Genomic DNA, 19,087 nt, shown 5'->3' with positions numbered 1-19,087 from the left:
ATACCTTTAAATCACAGATGAAAATCAAGTGGGAAATACTGGAATCAACTGTCATTTGGCTGTTGAACAGAAGAACAAAGTTATGACTTTGCCTCAGTATTTGTCTCCTGGAATTCACTGCTGCCTGGCTGCCATTTCCACCTGCAAAATTAATAATTTCCATTTTAGGGGACTAACTTGCAGAAGGTCAGAACGATTTTGCTATCCTTGATTACATATCATGGTTGGTTATGAGCTGAAGGATCTGCTTGTGCCAGTAATGCACAAAATATAATTTAAGTTAGTTCATCAAAGCAAGTATACTGGAACTTCATCAGCTGAGGCAGAAGCTGCACTATACTTAAATACTGAGATTCAGCTATTAGTGGAGAATTTAGCATCTGCTTCCAGCAGTTTTACCTGAAGTAAACTACAAATTCAATAATCCCATACTCGGTAATGGTGTGAAGCATTTTCGCTTCACACATTCAAAGACTCCTCTGTCATCAAATTCAGTAGCATGTACAACATATGTTCTCTGATTTGCAAGTGCAGAACATCCATTCTTCTCCTTCCCCAGAACTCAGGAAAAAAAAAGGCATTACTGATTCATAACAGTGGAAGTACAAAGCATTACAGGTACTGGCATAATATAGGAAAAAAATATGGCAACACAGTAAAATTCACAATTATTTCACTGTATGTGGTATGTATATTGAAATCACAGGTCAAACTCAACACAAGTTAGAGAGGACAAAAGTAAAGCTTGCCAATTTGAAAATTCTTTTAAGAAATAAAAAAGTTACTGTTGACATATTTGTTTGAATTCCAAAGCTCAAAAAGGACATTCTAGAAATTTACTGTATAAAAGATTCATCAACATAAGTAAAGCCAAAAGTGTAACTATTTATCACAGAATCACAGAATCCCAAGGGTGGGAAGGGACCTCAAAAGATCATCTAGTCCAAACCCCCTGCAAGAGCAGGGTAACCTAGAGTACATCACACAGGAACTTGTCCAGGCGGGCCTTGAATATCTCCAATGTAGGAGACTCCACAACCCCCCTGGGCAACCTGTTCCAGTACTCTGTCACTCTCACAGTAAAGAAATTTTTCCTGATGTTCACATGGAACCTCTTATGCTCCAGTTTACACCCATTGCCCCTTGTCCTATAACTGGACATCACTGAAAAAAACCTAGCTCCATCATCCTGACACTCACCCTTCACATATTTGTAAACATTGATGAGGTCACCCCTCAGTCTCCTCTTCTCCAAGCTAGAGACCCAGCTCCCTCAGCCTCTCCTCATAAGGGAGATGTTCCACTCCCTTAATCATCTTTGTGGCTCTGCGCTGGACTCATGGCTGAAGAACACAGTGAACCAGCAAAGCACCTGTACCATTTGCTAATCAAGGCTGTCAAAACTCTAGTAAAAATAGTATGGAGACCTAGTAATAACATGGGGATACTGCAGGTGAACTACACCACCACCTGAAGGTTCTAGAGCACACCTGCCTATTCAACCCTGATATTCATGGCATCCCTTGAGTTCAACAGACTACATGGCATGAACACATCTCCTAATAACTGCAAAGAAAAACCACTCAATGTTAAGAATTATTAACCACAGATGTAGCTTGCACTTGAAGTGGGAAGGGAGAAAAAGATATACAACAGCCTATTTTAAAAAATACACTACCACTCTTTGGGCTAGAAACTGAAAGTTCTTGAAGTGGAATAGATCACAAAGGCACCTCCAAATAGTTTTAAAACTACACAGTCAACCAAAACCATTATAAGTTTGCTCTTACCTATAACCTCTTGATACTTGCAGACAAAGAACATGCATTTCTGTTGCAAAAACATAGCTTTTCTTCTCCACAGTTGCTTATAATTACAGCATCTTCTGCACAAGTTTTTCACTTCATATGGCAACTCCTACAGCCTTTACCACAAATGGTCCAATCTAACATTTTGTGCTCCCTCATTCAGTGAGATGAAGCACTTCCCTTTGTTTTCTGCTTCTGTAGACATTAGCTGTGACAGAGCCAAAGGGACAAACATGATGACAAGTCAAAACCCCCAGGTTAAACAGGCCTCAGAATACACATTCAAATAAAAGCAAAGTAGCCAGAACTACTGGCTCAACTACCAGAATGCATGCCCTGCTGGCTAGAGGTTTCTCTTTGCATTATGGACCTGTCCACTTAGCCAGTAACCTGCTGCCTGATTTTTTGGTTTAGACATTGTTCCAATCTGAAGCTGTAATTTTGCAAATTAAGTGCTGGTGTCATCCTCTCCACTCCCACAAAGCAGATGGGACAGACAAATTACCTTTCCCTATTTATTCCAGCAGGCCACCAACAGTCTGCTACTCACCCTTTATGCACCAGCATGATCTTGTAAGCAGCAACTTCCCTTCTTTCAGCATCCTCTTCTAAATTGGCAACATTATTACTGTTGTATGACTAAAGTGTTTCTGGGAAATAGGTAATTTTCCTCCAAGAGACTGATTATTTTCACAATACTCACTGGTGGTTAACTACTTTTCTTCCTAAGCATTATGTTTTCAAGAAGTCAAGTTCCACCAACTGATAAAACTCAGTAACTGAACTGATGTATATGGAACTTCAAGTCTTATATTCATAAATTAAGATAATTGGTAGAAAACCCACATGCTACACTGAGCCTAAAGCAGGCAAATTATTTGCATCTTAACGTAAGAATTTAAGTTCTTGTATGCAACTTCTAAAGTCACAGCATTACTAAAATGAGACATGACCCAGAAATATTCAAAATTAAGAAGGTAAATAACCTAATGGAGTCATCAATATTATCAAGGAATCAAGACTCACTTGAAAGTGCCAGAGGCGTTTAACAATATATAAACTGAGACTGACAAGAGCAAGAGTTCACAGAAATCTTGGGTTCACATAACAGGCTTTACAGGAACAACTCGTCACATTCTACTATTCCCTGCATTAAGCAGAGTAGAAACATTTCAGAGAAATTCATAGTGCAATCATGGTGTTCAGGGTTCGAACAGCTTTCTGTCTGGAGGGATGGGGTGTTATCTTATGAAGAGGAGCAAAGATGTAAATATCCTGTGTCCTGATGGCTGCCAATACTACCAAAGAAAGAAAACAAACCTGTGACAGACCTTTCTTGAAGGAAGAAATCAACACAGAGCACATGCTGGGTTTCCATAAGCATTAGCACCTTGTTAAACTCTCTACAGATGCAGACTTGAATTCAGAGCCTGCTTTTATACCTCTAAAATCACAAGTAACTACCAAGTAGTGCTTATTTATTAAAAATCATTTGAAATAATTTGATTGTCAAGATCCAGTTTCTGTAACTTAAGTAGAGCAAGGAAACAGGAGAACAGAAAAAGGGGCAGTTTACCTGGGTTAAAAAGTATTCCAGTCACTGTTCTATCTTATGATCAGGGAATATTTCCTACCCTGTCTTTCCCAGTGCCCACCTTTGTGTAGGTCAAATACCTTCTTCAAAGAGCAACTTATGCAGCTGTACAATGTAATATGGGTCTCATGAATCAGACAGCTACCAAAGATAAGTACAGAAGTGTATTGATAAAAATGTTAGTGATGTCATTCATAGTTAAGTGACACTCCTCAGTTTTACAACCTGTCACATGAGCTCAACCGCCAAACATCTGACACCAGATTTTAAGCCATATCTGCTTTAAAAATTGATGGTTCTACCTAAAGGCTTAAATGGTTTTAATATCCAAGTAGCATTTGTAGTTTAAGCTACAATAAAGCAGCCCAAATCAGTTGACTTAGGATGTTATTTGTTTAAATTCTGCATAAACACCTTCCAAGTATTAACAGAATGCAGAGCATGTTATCATCAGATACATTATCAGCAGTGAAATATGACAAAGCAAAATGAACAGGAAAAACATCAGGAAAATTCTTCTATGCTCAAGTCATTTAACTTAGCCATAGAATACACATCATAGAGAAGAAATTAAAAGTGCTTGAAATCCTAGAAGGAAGAAATTAAGACAGCAAAGCCTTCCAAACACAAGTCACATGAGTTTGTCTTGAAAAAGACTTCAGAACTTGTTACTATATGTACAGGTAAGTGAACAGCTGCTGAGATACAAAGTCCTTGGAAGATCTCCAAAAAGGGGGAAATTACACATCAGCTCTTCAAGCAAGCACTTGAGTCATATCTCGGTGTAGTTGATGATAAACTATGTCACTGAAGAATCTATGACTCTGACGCCAACAATGCTTCTCAGCAGAAAGCTACTTTTAAGTGTTGTCTGGCTTTTTATTGGAATGCCCATAGTTTGCATGCCTTCAACTTTTATTGATGCTTTTTATTTATGTGCCATATTTTTAAAATAAAAACACACACCAAAAAAAACACCCTTTAAATGCAATCACAGGATGGTTTGGGTTGCAAGGGACCTTAAAGATTATCCACTTTCAACCCCCTGCCATGGGCAGGGACCCCTTCCACTAGACGAGGTTGCTCAAAGCCCTGTCCAACCTGGCCTTGAACACTTCCAGGGATGGGGCAGCCACAGCTTCTCTGAGCAACCTGTTCCAGTGCTTCATCACCCACATAGTGAAGCATTTCTTCCTACTGTCTAATCTAAATCTACCCTCTCAGTTTAAAGCCATCCCCCTTGTCCTGTTACTACATGCCCTTGCAAAAAAGTCCCTCTACAGATTTCTTGCAGAGCCCCTTTTAAGTACTAGAAGGCTGCTCTAAGGTCTCCTCGGAGCCTCTGGACTTGCTCCTATAGGTCCATGTCCTTTTTATGCTGGCATAAGTTTAACGGCACTTTGCATTAGGAGCTGACAATTCCTATTGCATTCTGGACACAGCACGCTTCTCAAACTGGACAAATAGAGTTCATATGTATAGATCTCAATCGGTAGATACTAAATAAGGCAGCTAGTTAAAGTGAGTGGGTAATCAGTCATAGGCCTCCAGTTATCTTACCAAATATAACCAGGTACTGAATGTTGTAGCTGCAACTTAAGATTTCATATTTAAATGATCTTTTCAAACTCTCCACTGAAATTGCTGATTAAGAAAAACTCCAACAGTCATTTGACTCTAGAACTGTATTCAATTGTACTGAAAACTGTATTAAATACTTATATTAGTCTTCAGTAAAGTTTGTTCAGGATGGTAGTTCTTCTTGAAGGGAGAAGAGCAATGACATGTTTGAGCACGAAGTTCTTACTGAAGGCAATGTGACATTCAAATACTTTGGGGAAACCTCTAGGCTTAAGCAAGACCAAAACCAACAAACTAAACCTGAATATGAGCTAACCTATAACTAGCGAGAAGATAAATCAGTCCTTCTTAGGCATGTTAAGACAGTACCACAGAATCACCTAGCACTTTAAGCCTACCATGCAAGTTTCTCCAAACAGAATTTCCATCATCTGCAACATACTCAGACCTATTGATATCATATAGCTTTGCTTTTCTAGGGACTGGGGAGGAAAAGTATTGTCTAAGAATTTAGATACACTGAATGAACTCTAGCAACTAAGTTATTTTATTTTTTTTTAAATACAAAAGGCAGTATTTCAAGCTGTCACAGAACAACTGCATGACAAAAAAAAAAGGATAAAAGGAGAGTTAAATGGGAATGGGCTTTTTCTCCCAGTGACACAAATACCTTCTTCTCCTGCACGTTCTCCCTCATAAAAACAGAAGAGTTATATCCAACATGCTGGCACTACTAAAGAGGCAGAAGTAATCTACCATATCATCATGTAAACCGAGTATGTGATACTAAATATTTCTTCCCAATTAATGGTAGTTATCTAGCTACAATTATCCCTAAATGAAGCGCAGTCTTCTCTAGAGGGAGAAAAAGGCAAAAATGCCTTATCTGCTTTTAGTTTTTTTCTTTTAAGTAACCTCATCGTAAGACATCATTAACATTTCTTACACACTAGGACAGAACATGGATTCCAAACTTGACAACCTTATGAAATTAGGTTATCATTGCTACTCATTAGTGCAAAGCTAGCCCATTAGCAAGGAATTAGTTAGGAATTACTAGTTTTAAGAGAAGGACAGATAACTACATATAGAGGTTAGCACTAGCATAATCTAATTCAGGAACAATTCTCTAGAGGAAATTAGTGAAAGGATGAAATCCCCCACATCTCTCATGCTACTTTTAGAAAAGCAATAGCTCTTTTAAACTGTAATTTCTATATACAAGCAGCCAGGATTGCCCATGTTTCCATACTTCACATCAGTATCTACAGTTGCATCCAGCATTGGTATATGTTGCTAAAGCATTAAGTTTCTCAAGACAGCCTCTTCCTGGTTCCCAGCTACAGCTCCTCTTAGGCCTTTCTTCTCACAAAACTATTAAAATGAATATAGATTCCCATTATTTTACATTCATTATTTTTATATCTGGAGCGATCTGTGTACCAAAACAAAGAGCAGCAAGTGCCACATTTTCAGCAGTATTTATTTGCAGCAATTTTTTTTTAACAAGCAGCAGAGAGGTATTCTAAAAATCCAAACACCACTTGACCCTGCAAATGCAGAGCTTTAATTACAATCGACACTTTATGGAGAAGTACAGCATCCCCTTCGATTGCTGAGAAAACAATTGGAAAAGAGCTCGCTCCCCTGCTGCCACATCTTCTTACCGTGGCCAGTAACTGATGAACATTTTGTAAAATAAGCACTGTATCTCCTAGCATTCACACCAAAATTCACATATCATTTTCCTCTGAAATTGCAGGTTTTAAATCACCACTGCTATATTTACATACAGGAATAGGTAAAACTTGTTTATACAGTAATTTAACGAGCTTTCTTTGAAGTCACATTTGACAGATGAGGCCAAAGCCAGGTAGACTGTGACTAAGACATGACATTGCAAATGGCAGGTAAAAATATGAAGAAACTATTTCACACAAAACCAAGTTTGAGGGCAGCTCAACTAAAACAGAGAGCAATCATATACTTGTAAGTGACTGCCTTCAGTATTTTACAAGTATGTTACAAGCATAAAGCACAAGGGCCTCCAGGTCTGTTAAGTTACTTCTTCAGGGAAATGGAGAAAAGTTGTTTCTTTTCCTAAGCATACAAATACCTGATATTCACTGCGACATATGAGGATTGGCATTTAATACCACTATTACACACATACAAGTGTAGCTATACAGAGAAATACATGCCAAACATTTGGCTAGGTTGTCTGCAAGCAAGTAGAAAATGAGTGACCAGAAAGCCATGTCTAGAGTGACAAACAATACCCCAACTCACAAGACCCTGTTAGTGAAACCTTGCACCCCCTCCCCTCAGAAGCCAAGAAACTGCCATTACACAAAAGTTCTCATTTCAGAGATGAAAGTGTTTAACTTTTATTTTCAACTGAGCAGGAGACAAAGAGAAAGCTCCTCGCGGATGAAATTTTAATAATTAGGACCTAACATAATTCACGTGGCAGTAGTTGAACAAAATAAGTGGTAAGCATTGTGAAGTTTGGCAAGTTTTCTAAAACACTGGTTTATATGATTTTATAGAAATAAGATTATTACTCAACAACAGGAGTCCCAATCTAGCCCATAGGCACAGTGCTGTTACCCTACTTTGATTAAAACCTAAGGCAATTCATTTTTGCCCAAGTCTGCAACAAGTTTAACACCTAAAGCACCAGGCTGGACTGATTTGAAAACATTTCCAGAAAACAGGTTAATAAAGCAAGTTCAAGAGTTGCTGACTTTTTGTGAGTAGATTTAAAAAATAACTTAATGCTACAACAACAATATGCAGGGTTACTTATATTTTATGGGATACAGGGAAGGTAGTCAAATATTAAGACTGATCAAAGAAATAATGTTTAGGATTGTTCCATCTCTGGGACTGGGGACATACTTTTGGAGAAGTCTCATTGATTTCTTTAAGATCATTCTTAAAAGCCTACTCATTCAAGTACAATTGCATAGATGCATGAACATACTGCAAGCAGCAATACTTCTGTTAGAACTTAGGAAGAACATATTTTGCAGCTTTAAAATAACAAAGTTTCCCCTTCAGTAATGAAAGCACAGGTTTTCAATCAAGAATGTTAAAGCAAATTTCAGGACACCAGTAAGCCAAGAGTTTCAAAGCCAGAAGTCCAAGACAGTATTCTGGTTTCAAAAGGGGCCCACAAGGTTCCTGAATTTGACAGAGGAATGCAGCTTCTCCGCAAAAGCTTCATCCAAGTTAAGTTTGTTTCAAAAGGTGGCACTGACCATACACATGTATCAGTGTACACGCATTTATCAGGGTACACGCTTGTCAACTATGTTCACTTTTGTTACCAGATGAAGATACTGTTATTTTGCCTTAGACAAACACTCAATTCAAGTGAGAAAAAAAAAAACCCTGTTAGGCAAATTCATCCTGTAAGTTTGAAGAAAACTATTAACAAGCAGCTTTCATGTTGCATCTCAGTCATTCTGTGAAAGAAGCAAAAACGTAGCAAGAAAATGAAATTCACACCAGAAGTGGTATAAATGTATCTGTATATTTGTGGATATTTGAAATCCACAGCACAAGGCTAACACTTGCATGTAATCTCCTGATGCGCAAGAAACTTCAAATACTCAAGTATGTATACAGAAGACACTTTGGTTACTCCTCTAGCTCCACTATGAGGATGGTAAAACAGCAACTGCAGAACTAAGTAAATAATAAGCCCGGAACTAAAACTCGCATAGTAATCACCGCTGGCTGCTAACTGATCACATCAAAGAAAATTCTTATTGTTTTAACTCAAGACCCTGAAATTACAGTCATAACATACAAAGGAAATTTCAGACTGATTAAAAATAATAAAATTAAAATCTGTGAGACTTGGTCTCTGACAGAACGTTTTAGAGCTGGAACCATTTCTAACCCCCATCTCTTACAAATATTTGAGTATTAAAACAGGTGGCTATGCGCTTGCTACAGATCAAACATAGAAGTATTCAGAAGTTACAGCAGTAACTTGGAGCCTTGCAGACAAACTCACTTCTGAGTGTAGGCCCAAAATGAGGATGCGTTTGCTGGTTTTTTCCAGGGGGTTTACCTCCTCTTACAGCCAGCTTCACTCTTCACTGTTTAACAGACCTTTACAAGCCATTAGTCTGAGAAATATATTGTTAATGGGTTAAGTGCTAACACCACAAAGGCATAAATGGGAAACAGTCTTCTTCAAAGACTTCATCATATTGCTCTAATTTTGGTTTTGTGAATGAGTTGTCAAAGATTCAGTGTTTCCAGGATAAGCACAGTGGCTGATTCCGTGTTCTCAAAAACCAACTGAAAGCTGGTCTTGTTAATACAAAGCATTTAAAAAAATAAATCTAGAAGTAGTTCCCCTCTGCTCCTAAGTACCCTGTTCATCTTCTGCCTTCTTGTTCTATCCTTACAGTCCTGAAATTACTAGAAAGGAAACAGCTGAGGAATGCTGCCACTCTTATGCCATGCTTTCCATTGACTGTCATTTCAGGAATGCTTATAGGAAAGTAAAGGAGCTTGGAATGTCTCCACCCACCCAGCAGCATCAGAAGCTGTCCAGCTTACCAACAGCTTCACTGTCTTGCAGCTGCATTCCAGTTTGCATTTTACAGATGCCCAGATCAACAAAGAAAGATTTTGTAAAGCACTGATATAACTTTTGTTAGGTAAATGTCCTCATACACTGCATGTCCAATATGCATATACTCTATATTGATACCACTGCATGACAGTAATGAGGCATAATTCACAATTTCTTGGTTGCAAGAGTCCCAGAAAGGTGTACTCATGCTATAGTTATCCAAAACTACCACCACATTCCTTTCAGAACATACCAGTGTCTGATACATTCAGAACATAGTCCTGGATAAAATGTAAGTACGTGCTAGAGCACATGCATGCTCCTCAGTTCCACTGTCAGTCCACCCTCAGAAGTCACAATGACACAGAAAGACGCAAGCCATTTTCTGGGCTCTTAATTTGAGAATATTGCAATAAGCATCTTATTAGCCCAAATAACAACTCTGAGAAAGAAAGCGAGAGTATGAGCAAAGGGCAAACAAGTGAAGAACTGGCCAAGAGCCTGTCAAACCATCTGTTCCAACTAAAATTCAGCATATGCCCTTAAGCCTGGAATGTAGAACCTCAGTTAGAAGACCTAACTGTACCTCTTGTAATGATTTATAGTGACTGCTTCTATCTCCTACCCTAAAATTTAGCTAACAAACTGAAAATTAGTAATTTGGTAAAAAACAATACACTTGCTACTACAATGCCAAGATCAAAAAGCCTCAAATCAAGCATGTTCACATACATTTTATTCATACAAGAGCACACCTCATCTACTCTTACAAGTCCAGATGAGATGTTACAGGCTTTTGATGATTTATCATGGAGTGTTCTAACAATACCAAGAATATGCCAGTATACACAGAAATCCATAGATAAAGCCTTACTGTAAAAGCAGCATCAATGCCACAGTGAAATTCATAGCTAAAGACCAGCAGAAATTATCCCCAAACATTAGCTTTGGTAAATACTAACGCCTTACCAGTTGAATTCATTTTTACATTGAACATAACTCTTCCTCCATGACTAAGTAAATTTAAGAAATTTGTCAGTCACACTAACAGGGAAACTTCCTTTAAATACTTAACTACTATATGCTAGAATTCACTTGGGTTATTCTACTTGTGCACATGAAATATCCATAGCAACGGCAACTGCTACGTAACCAGGCACAGAAATCCCAGGTTCAAACTTGATAGACCATGATAAGGCTAAGAAACACTTGTAGATATAAAACTAAAACATGAAAAGAATGTGACTTGTTTCTTTTGTAAAACACCACACAGCACACAATTATTTTGAATGCAGCATTTATATTTCTATTATTAAAGTACATTATGAAAAATCACATCTTCTTTCCTCTTCTTGTTTCCATTTCAAAGGGGAAAAAAAAATAGAACCCAAAACTTAGATGACAAGATCAGTAGGAAGCTAACAAGTACTTATTGTAGAATCTGAACCTAGCTACTGTAACTAGAGAGAAAGATCTACGGCTTGCACAAGAAACCACTCCTATTACAAAGGGATTTCAAACAAATATGCCTCTGTAGTCTAATCACTGAGTGAAGTCAACATTACACTTATTCCAAGACTCATTTGCTCTGCTTTGTCACACACATAGAGAATTAAGAAAAAAGGGGAAAAAAAAAAAAATCAACAGGATAACATAATAAAAGCTGAGCAAATGACTCCAAAATCCTCAGTTCTGTATCACCTACAACAAGAGCATTAGGAGGTTCAGTGGGTGGGAGGCTGTTTCCTCTCCAAACAATGAGATTTAAGCAACCTTTATGCACAAAAGGAAGCTCTTTTACTTGACAGTCTTGAAAAAACAGTAAGTTTACCATACGCAGCAGTATTTTCACTCTCCAAACGAGGCAGTGCAGAAGTCATAGCTAGGAGGTTACCAAGATAGCTTTGAGCTATTTCCATATCTTCCTTATCCTTGGTTGTTGGGTGCTACTGTTATGATTCAAACACCCTAGAGATTTAAGACTGTAGCAACCTGTTCTTTGCTCTTACGACTTGACATGCTGGGCATGCTGTGGCCCCAGCTCAAATACGTGACCTGTGTTATCATTTGTCAAAAAGGATTCCAACAGCATAGCCTTAATGTCCTCTATCAAGTTCTAAGGCAAAGGGAACCAGTGCTGGTAGATTTTATGTCCCTTTTTCATCACTCCTTGCTGTCTGAAAGGGTGCTGTAACAAGGATAACAGCTAATGCCCACAGTAACGACACCCTTTACCATATCAGGTACTATAAGCATGCCACAGAGAGTCCTGAGAGAATTTTTCACTTAAGCCATTGCAGAAACTCCTGCAAAGGAAGGTACTTCTTATCAAAGAAATTAATCCCATGGAACTCACAGGAAATATTAAGACAACAGTAACCATCCTCAATCAGCTAGAGAGAATAAGTGTTCAGCGAAACACGCTTGTGAGCAGTTTCTCAGTATCTTAACTACTACTGAGGGATCAACACGGCAGGGCCCTACAGCAGTGGCATCAAATCAAAATTTCTATTTAACACTGCATACTGCTATGCCTGCAAGCTAACACATAACTAATGTCGGTAAAACAGTCTCATGCTCAGATTCAATTTAGTACTTGAACAGTTGCAGCAGGTACTGGCAACAAAGAGAACTTTGGGAAACTTTGCTTAATTAAACTGGACGGGAAAAAAAAAAAAGAGCACATGGGAGCTTCCATAATGATTAGGAGCCTGTTCGGCCTTCACCAATGACAACACGTACAGTACTCAACGATTCCCATGCGCAGCCAAGACTATTTCCTTTAACTTACTTCCAAAGCAGTACCCTGCCCAGAAAAACAAAAAAAACAAGATCAAGACAGCAGAACATGCTGCTTTCTATGTGGTGGAATTAGGCTGCGGTTCCCACCTTCCTCACCCAGAGAGAATGAGGCCAAAAAAACAGGTTAGCACCTCCCAGGTCTGGGCAGACTCAAAGAAAAAGGGCAGCCAAAAAGCTGGCTGCATAAATTGTCATACCTAACCACAGGCTAATCTCAACTGGCTTCTTTATCAGGAACGTGCAGGTACTCCACAGCGCACACCCCATGATCCCAGGGGAGCAGTGAGCACAGGAAATCCAGCCTTCCAGGAAACTGGTCACACCACAGTCCCTCCCCACCACATGCAGCCTTCCCGTGGTGCTGCCCAGACAGGGTAGGCTCCTCTATCCTGTACAAAGCTCTACAAGTTTAGGCAAACTACTTTGCGTAACTTCAGCAATAAATTCCAATCAGAGCTACTGAACCAAGGTATCTTTCATGGAAGTAGAGGAAGAGTCCAAATTCTGAGGAATGATAGATGCTAAGTTTTCAGTATGATCAAATTTAGCCCCACTCTAAATAAATATGCCTTCCCTAAAAGGGACCAAGATTTTTAGAAAGCAGTATATAGTCTCTTCTTTACATTATTTCAGAAAATGCCACTTCTCACCCCCTTTGCAGAAACTATTAATCTGCAAGCTCATAGATCACCTTTGGGCTTCTTTTTTCTCTCACATTCTCCTTGCATACAATTGTTAAAGCAGATTAAAAAAAGCTGCACTATCTATAAATTAGATCTCATCTTGCATGAGAACTGTCTCAGAACATAAGATTTAAAAACAACCAACTTCAACCTCCACTAACTAAACAGAGCAGAAATCCTACTGTAAATTTAAGGTGTAACTTAAATGCAAGTTTTCCGGTCTTACAGATATACACAAACTATAATACCTACATAACAGAATATTGCAGCAGAATACATACTACCCTGATGCAATATTCTACATTGTTTATATCTCCCACAGAAAGAAAACTGGTATACCTAGTTTGCTCCTTTGTGCTGAAGGGCTAACCTGAACTTATGCTAAAACAAGTTCTTAAAGAGAATGACATTTGAACCCAACATCACATACAGGAATAATCATCATCATCTAATGACATATTTTTCCCCTTCTGCAAGATCTTTACTTCACAGAAGTTTTATGTGATGCCTCCTCAAATATTATGCATTCAAGTCCACTCACTTATGCACATGAAAATATAAAACAAAATCACTTACTGACACTGTCAAAACATGAATAAAGTACCTACATTATATAGATAGATATATGCATGCATACACATATATACACACACTCTCCCCCCCTCCGCCTCTGAGCTACCAAGCCAGTTGTAATTTTTTCTTTCCCATATGTATTAAGAAAAACAGTATTACACAAAGCTTCCCGATAGCGATGGCTGTCTACCTCACTGGTATCAGAGTAGTTAATGGCTTTAGTAACAAAGCTTGATGCTCCATTAAAGACCAGATCTGAAGTTCATCAGAATTTCAGCATTAATGGTAGTTTCCCCTTAGCACTTCCAACTACCTGGGCCATGGAAAAGAAAACACCACTTATATTTCTGTCTGTAACTGTCATATCTAGCAGAAAAAAAAAGCTGACTAATATGTTAAATATTTATTGCTATTTCACACATTCATTTGTTCTCAATAACAAAAAAAAGTTTGACGCAAAACAAAAAGGCCACAACCCCAAAAAAAAAAAAGATAAAGTGACTCTATCTTTGCTGAAACAAATGTATTCTGGTGAGCAGTAAAGTCTACACAGGATGTGACAGACAATAACAAAACAATCAACAAACCACAAAGCAACAGCAAGCCATGGCAGTCTTAAGCACAACAACACAAACTTCAGCACAATTGACATCAGTCAGTCAAAATTCTATCAGAAAGAATGACAAGTTTTTGAAGAGTTTCCTTTGGGAGCAGATGAAAGCTTTGTTCCATGCCACAGCCAAGACTGATAAAATTAATTCATGCTATAAGCTGCATCATGTAGGATTTGCACCTTTTATATGGCATATTAGAGAAAAATAAGATTTATTAATAATAACAAAGTGAAACCATTAACAGCTGGGTCATAAGCAGGGATTTCTTATATGCTTTTTATAGCAAACAGGCAATGTTCATTTTTATAGCAACAGGCAATGTTCATTTACAGGACAGCCTCAAGACAATTATAACTTCACAACTGATCTTTTATTTGCTTTCCAATGTATCAAACCAGAAAAGGCTCTTCAGTATCACTGGAGGGGAATAGGAGAGGAAGAGAGAGAGCAAGTTTTAGCAGTGATGTAAATCTTCACCTCTGTTCCCTTCAAAACTGCAAGCTGACTACAGGTAAAAAGAAGGGGACAATAAGCTCATAATGATCTTGATGGAGGTTTTGTGGTATATAGCATCATAAACATCTTGAAAATGCATTCTGGATTTCACAAAGGGAGAACATCACTCATCTCATATTCTAACAATACAGTTAAATCAAACGTCATCCTTTCCTACCAATCACTGCAGTACAGTAACTCTTGGACCCAACACTCTAACCAGTTAAGGTATGACTTCTGATACAGAGCTATCCTGGAAGCATTAAGCAATCATAGCTTGATTAGAGAATGCTAAATACATAAAACATTGCTGTGAAGTGACAAGCTAGCCTTAAGTCAGGTAACCATGCTGTAGTAACATGCTGACAGCCTTAACAACAACACACGTTCATTCTTCCAGTTCAGTTCACAACTGAAAGTAAACCAATACCCTTCACAGGGGAGCAAGCGACAACTTACACACAGGAAACACAGCAAAGACTAGCAGAATTCTCTATCTTAAGTTCAGGAGAAGATTCTCTACAGGACTATGGGTAAACGTACATATTTGTATGTTTGTCAGAGCCTGACATCCTTGAAAAATCTATATGGGATGGATAAAATACATTAAACAAAAATGAGCTGGTGAACTGAAAAAAAGCACTGTGTGTGTATATATAGTTACCTCACCTAACCATTCTGGGAAGATTTCTACTTGATCAACCTACATCTCAATCATTAACAGATACTTTTTTCAAGCTACTGGACAAACTCTAAACTTAAAGATCAATAAGCTAGCCTGTCAAATACCTTTTTTATGTATGTTTGGTTTTGCTTTTTGGATATGCAGTGAATCTAATATCGTGTGGAAGCTTTTGGCTTTCTAGAGAAACAAAAACTATTCATGCAAACCCGCATTATCTCCGGATTGCCACAGCCTTTCCTTATTTGGCTAACGTTTTGAGATTCCAATCAGACTGCTACGAAGTTCAACATGCACAAAGCATCCATTTTGAGGAAACTTCACAGCCAGTTTCCCTTCCATTCCCCCCCTACCCCAACTGAAAGTTATCTCCCTCTGCACCAGCCCCCCCTCCCACATACCCGCGCTAGAACAAAGCAATATGGATTCGTTTTTTAACTGCTCTCCAACGCACGGAAGAAAAATGTAAAGAGCTCTGCTCCCCTTAAAGTTCAGCTTTCACACTGCGGCAGAAGCCATCACTAAAGAAAGCAAGAAGCTTGTTATCGATACACGTTTCTATATTAGGAACAAAACATTGGCTCCCCTTAGAAACCAGGGAGAAACAGACGATCCGTCTCTCCGCACGCCCTCCCGCACGCAGGAGCCGGGTTTAATCGGATCGACTGCTGCGAAACCGGGGGAACGAGGGAAGCAGGAAACTGCTACCGGGATCCCAGGCAAGAGGCAGCCGGGGGAAGCGCCCCCCAAGGCGAGCCCGCCTCCCTCACCTGCCGGCCACCACCCCTTCGCCGGGGGGCACCTGCCCGGCCGCCCCCCGGTCCCGCCCGAGGGAGGCGCTGCCAGCAGGGGAAAAGAGGCGACGGGCAAAGCGAAAGAGGGTCACCGGCACCTCCTCCCCACTGAAGGAAAGGCCCAGCCGCCCCCTTCCGCCAGTCGGCCCGCGGGGAGAGGGCGCAGCCTCTCGCTCCTTCAGCCCGGGGGGTCGGGCCGCTTCCCCGAGGCCACCGCCGGCCCCGAGCTTGACCCCGGGGGCCACCACCTCCCGCCCCGCGCTGCCGGCCCCTCCTCGCCCCGACACCCCCCAGCGGAGGGGAGAGCAGCCGCCTCCGGCCCCTTCCTCCTCCACCTCCTCCCGGAGCGCACTCCGCCGGCCGGCCGGCCTCGCCCCCCTCCCCTTCCCTGTCTGCCCAAGCCCTGCTCCCGCCGCGGAGCTCACCCAGGTTTCCCCCCACCCCGCCCCGCGGCCGGCGGGAACAGCGCCGCACCGACCTGGTGGAGCGCGGTGAGCCCATCCACATTGGCGTAGTTGATGTCGGCGCCCCGCTCCAGCAGCCGCAGCACCTCCTCAGTGTCCCCGCTGGAGCAGGCGGCCAGGAAGACGGCGCCGTCATCGAACTTCACCTTGGTCTTTTTGCGTTTGACCACGGGCGGCTCCAGGTCGGTCTCGGAGCCGATCCAGCGCTTCAACTGCTCGTTCCGCTTCTGCTTGGCGTCCGCCATCTTCATACCCTGCTCCTGCCTGGCCCCTCCGCTGCGGCCGCACAGAGGATAGACTATACCGCCAGTATCCCACAGAGCACCGCGGCCCGTATTCACCCACCCAGATGGAGGGCACAAGGCGGGAGGCAACCGGAGGGGCGGTGCGTCCTCCGCCTCGTTAGCATAACACCGCGAGACTTCCGCGGGGCGGGGCTTAGGGACGGTGTGGCTGGCGGGGGCCGAGTAGGGGTGTGTCGGTGGTGCCGGTGCCTGTGCGCGTATTGTGATTGGGACGGGGCCGTCTTGGTTTTCCTCAGCTCGGGCCCGTGAGTTCAGGAGTTCAGCGGCTCGCCCTGCCCTGCCCTGCCCTGCCCTGCCCTGCCCTGCCCTGCTGGGGCGGAAATCACCGCCATAGCCGGGGAGCAGTCCGGCCGCACGGCACCCGCTGCCTGCCTGGGTGTAGCCCCCAGGGCCCGCTGTGGTTGTGCCTGCTGTCAGAGTCGAGAAAACACACTCAGAAAGCGATGGGGGATTTTCCAGTAAAGCGGTTGTCACAGAAGGGTGACCACGGGTGTGCTGCTCCAGAACGAAGCGTGTGGGGATAGGGAATGGTGCAGTTTATTTGGCTTGCCCCCAGAAACCTGTGCCAAGCTTCAGAGGTGCAGCTCCCAGCTGCTTTTGTAGCTGGAGTCATGGTGCTCTTCACCTTCATGAGGGGTGCTGGCTGTCCCTGCCAGCCACCTCTGTGTCAGACGTGATAAAGCATCAGCATTCCTGCTTGCACTTGCAAATAGGGTAAATGCACCCACCTAGAGGAAAGGAGGAGAGAAATGGAGTGAGTTTGTAGTAAGTTATTGTGAGGGTGGTGAAACTCTAGTACAGGTTGCCTAGAGAAGCTATGAATGCCCCATCCGTGGCAGTGTTGAAGGCCAGGTTGGATGGGGCTTTGAGCAACCTGGTCTAGTGGAAGGTGTCCCTTCCCATGGGAGAGGAGCTGGATCTGAATGACCTTTAGGTCCCTTCCAACCCAAACAATTCAATGATGTCTTCCTTAGGATCCCTCATTTTGGGAGGTTAGATTCATCTGTTAGGGCAGCTTGCTGCACAGAAGCACCATCTCCCATATGCCATGATGCTTCAGTGTGGCAGTGGGCAAATCCCTGTGCTTGTACTCTGTTTTACTTAGAGGTCACTTCTGCTATCTGAAAACCTGGGGAAGCACATCCATCTTTTCTGTTGAGAGAAAACAAGTAGTTTTCACAACAAAGCATACGGTATTTGAAGATACAAAGACTAAAATGTATTCATTTGGAGTTGTGACTTTAGGAACTAAGCTATTGTACATAGTAAATTTTTTGCCATGCATAACATGTTTTCTTTAGCCAAAAGCAATATGTATTTTGCTTTAAATTGAATCATCTCTGGGGATGAAAATAGTTTTAAACTTACTGGAAAAAAAAAGTTTTATTTTCAACTAATTATAGGAAACAAAGCATAGTTTGAGAGGGTCACCAAACCTCATACACTTTGAATTTTGCATGGTTTGTTCTTTCCTAATTACAATGTTTCCTGCTTACGGTGGGCAGTATCACAGCCTGTGCAGGCTTCGTATTTCCACTTCTATTGATATAAATGTCAGCAGCATTTTGCAGGAAGTAGTAGCTATAGAGTACTTGCAACAATGTGTTGTTCTTACTGTCTGTCAGAGCAGAACTTCATCTTGAGCTATTTGCATGGTAACCACCAGATTCACTCATACAGCAATGCATGACATACAGTGCACTGACAATTTGCAGGTGCAATGTGATTGTGAGCAAAAGATGGCAGTTGAGATGAAAGATTTGCCAGAGAAAGATTTGCAGTCTTGGGTAGGTGGGTGAAAAATTGCCTGGCACGTCATTTATACCTTCCCATTGCGAGCCCCTGTGATTATGCAGGGGTACAGTTCAGGCTCCTGGGTTTGAAGGTATGGCTGTCTCCATAACGCTCTTCTGAAGCAGTGTTTGCAGTGTTTATTACTCACATGGGTGATTGAGTTGTGCTTTGGCATAGCACTGGTACCATCGGCCCAGTATGGTATTTACCAGCCAAGAACTTGGCTGCATCGACTGACTCATGCCAAAGGAGGGGATTTTTGCAGGCTCCAGCTGTCTGCTGTGGCCTTGTCCTTGTGGGC

General features: G+C 41.4%; 1 protein-coding gene across 6 annotated transcripts in view; it reads right to left on the bottom strand.

Annotated features, from left to right (window-relative positions):
* PPP1R12A (protein phosphatase 1 regulatory subunit 12A) overlaps positions 1-17,048 on the bottom strand; it is a 117,471-nt gene extending 100,423 nt beyond the window's left edge. For 4 of the 6 annotated variants that reach the window (XM_061454704.1, XM_061454702.1, XM_061454697.1 and 1 more), the window contains exon 1: positions 16,702-17,048. In XM_061454704.1, coding sequence (XP_061310688.1) covers positions 16,702-16,938 — 237 coding nt within the window. In that variant the 5' untranslated portion in view covers positions 16,939-17,048. Of the gene's footprint in view, positions 1-4; positions 402-16,701 lie in introns of those variants that run through there. The other 2 variants (XM_061454700.1, XM_061454698.1) reach the window with 2 other exon arrangements.
* Positions 17,049-19,087: the final 2,039 nt, after the last annotated feature.

This window comes from Pezoporus flaviventris, unplaced genomic scaffold (assembly GCF_033815535.1).
Source record: "Pezoporus flaviventris isolate CSIRO_AGI_PZ_B2104156 unplaced genomic scaffold, CSIRO_AGI_Pfla_v1 ptg000016l, whole genome shotgun sequence".
In the NCBI taxonomy this organism is placed as follows: domain Eukaryota; kingdom Metazoa; phylum Chordata; class Aves; order Psittaciformes; family Psittacidae; genus Pezoporus; species Pezoporus flaviventris.
Note: the sequence above shows the minus strand (reverse complement) of the source record. Positions and strands in the feature narration are given on the sequence as shown.